This window comes from Eimeria mitis, genomic scaffold (assembly GCF_000499745.2).
Source record: "Eimeria mitis Houghton genomic scaffold, Emh_scaff497, whole genome shotgun sequence".
Taxonomy (NCBI): domain Eukaryota; phylum Apicomplexa; class Conoidasida; order Eucoccidiorida; family Eimeriidae; genus Eimeria; species Eimeria mitis.
The window spans coordinates 19902-21021 of record NW_013573269.1 but is presented as its reverse complement, the minus strand read 5'-3'; the positions used below and the strand labels follow the sequence as shown (position 1 = coordinate 21021).

At 59.2% G+C, this 1120-nt stretch overlaps 1 protein-coding gene across 1 annotated transcript in view; it reads left to right on the top strand.

The window, feature by feature from the left end:
* Positions 1-754: 754 nt before the first annotated feature.
* Positions 755-1120, top strand: part of EMH_0014310 (uncharacterized protein) — a gene marked incomplete at both ends in the record, with an annotated part of 2291 nt that continues 1925 nt past the window's right edge. Inside the window, one exon of the mRNA XM_013500055.1 lies at positions 755-920. Coding sequence (XP_013355509.1) covers positions 755-920 — 166 coding nt within the window. The remainder of the gene's footprint in view (positions 921-1120) is intronic.

Sequence of the window (1120 nt, the reverse complement as noted above, 5' to 3'; positions counted from 1 at the left end):
CTGCTGCTGCTGCTGCTATTGCTGCACCTTGCAGCAGCGAGCACGAGGTGTACATACACCCCAACTCTACAACACACCCTTGACCACCCCTGCTGCTGCCTAAACCCTAAACCCTAGCACTTGGGCTTCGTACAAACCACACTCCATAACTCCTTCATCTCAAACCCTAAACCCTAAACCCTAAACCCTAAACCCTAAACCCTAACAGACCACGCGTCGGCAGCAGCTGTAGCGCAGGCCGCAAGCGGGTCACGTCGTGGGAACAGCAGCAAAAACAGCAGCAGCAGCAACGACAGCAGCAGCAGCAGCAGCAGCAGTAGCAGCAGCAGCAGCAGCAGCAGCAGCAGCAAGCTAGCGCCCCCTACTCTTGAGCCTGCCCCCTGAAGCTGTTGTCTCCACTCTGCTGAGCTGCAGGCAGCTGCTGCGGTCACCAGCTGGCAGCAGCAGCAGCAGCAGCAGCAGCGGCAACAAGAACAGCAGCAGCAGCGGCAGCAACAGCAGCAGCAGCAGCAGACAAGGCAGCTGCAGCAGCAGCAGCAGCAGCAAAAACCCTCCTGCTGCTACCACTGCTTGTCTTCTATCACCAGCAGATACACCCCAAAGAAACAAAAACGATGCTGCTGCTTCTCCTGTTGCTGCTGCCGACGGGAGGATCTGCAGCCTCAGCAGCAAACCCAACAGCTGCAGCAGCAGCAGCAGCAGCAACAGCAACAACAGCAGCAGCAGCAGCAGCAGCAGATAGGCTCTTCTGCTGATGTCTGAGTTTCATAGACCCCGCCGGGGAGCCGGCAGAGGGAGTGCTGCAGCAGCTGAGGGGGGCCAGCTTAGGTCAGCAGCAGCAGCAGCAGCAGCAGCAGCAGCACAAGCAGCAACAACAGCAGCAGCAGCAAGAGCCCCAACACAAGCAGCAGCGTCAACAGGTGCTGCAGCAGCTGCTGCTCCATCTGCTGCTGCTGCAAATACCGTGCGAGGCGCACAGCTACAAACAGGGAGAACAGCAGCAGCACCTGCAGCAGCAGCAGCAGCAGCAGCAGCAGCAAGAGCAGCAGCAGGAGCAGCACCAATGCGAAGACCACGATCAGCAGGCGTTGCAGCAGCAGCAGCACCGCATGCAGCAGCA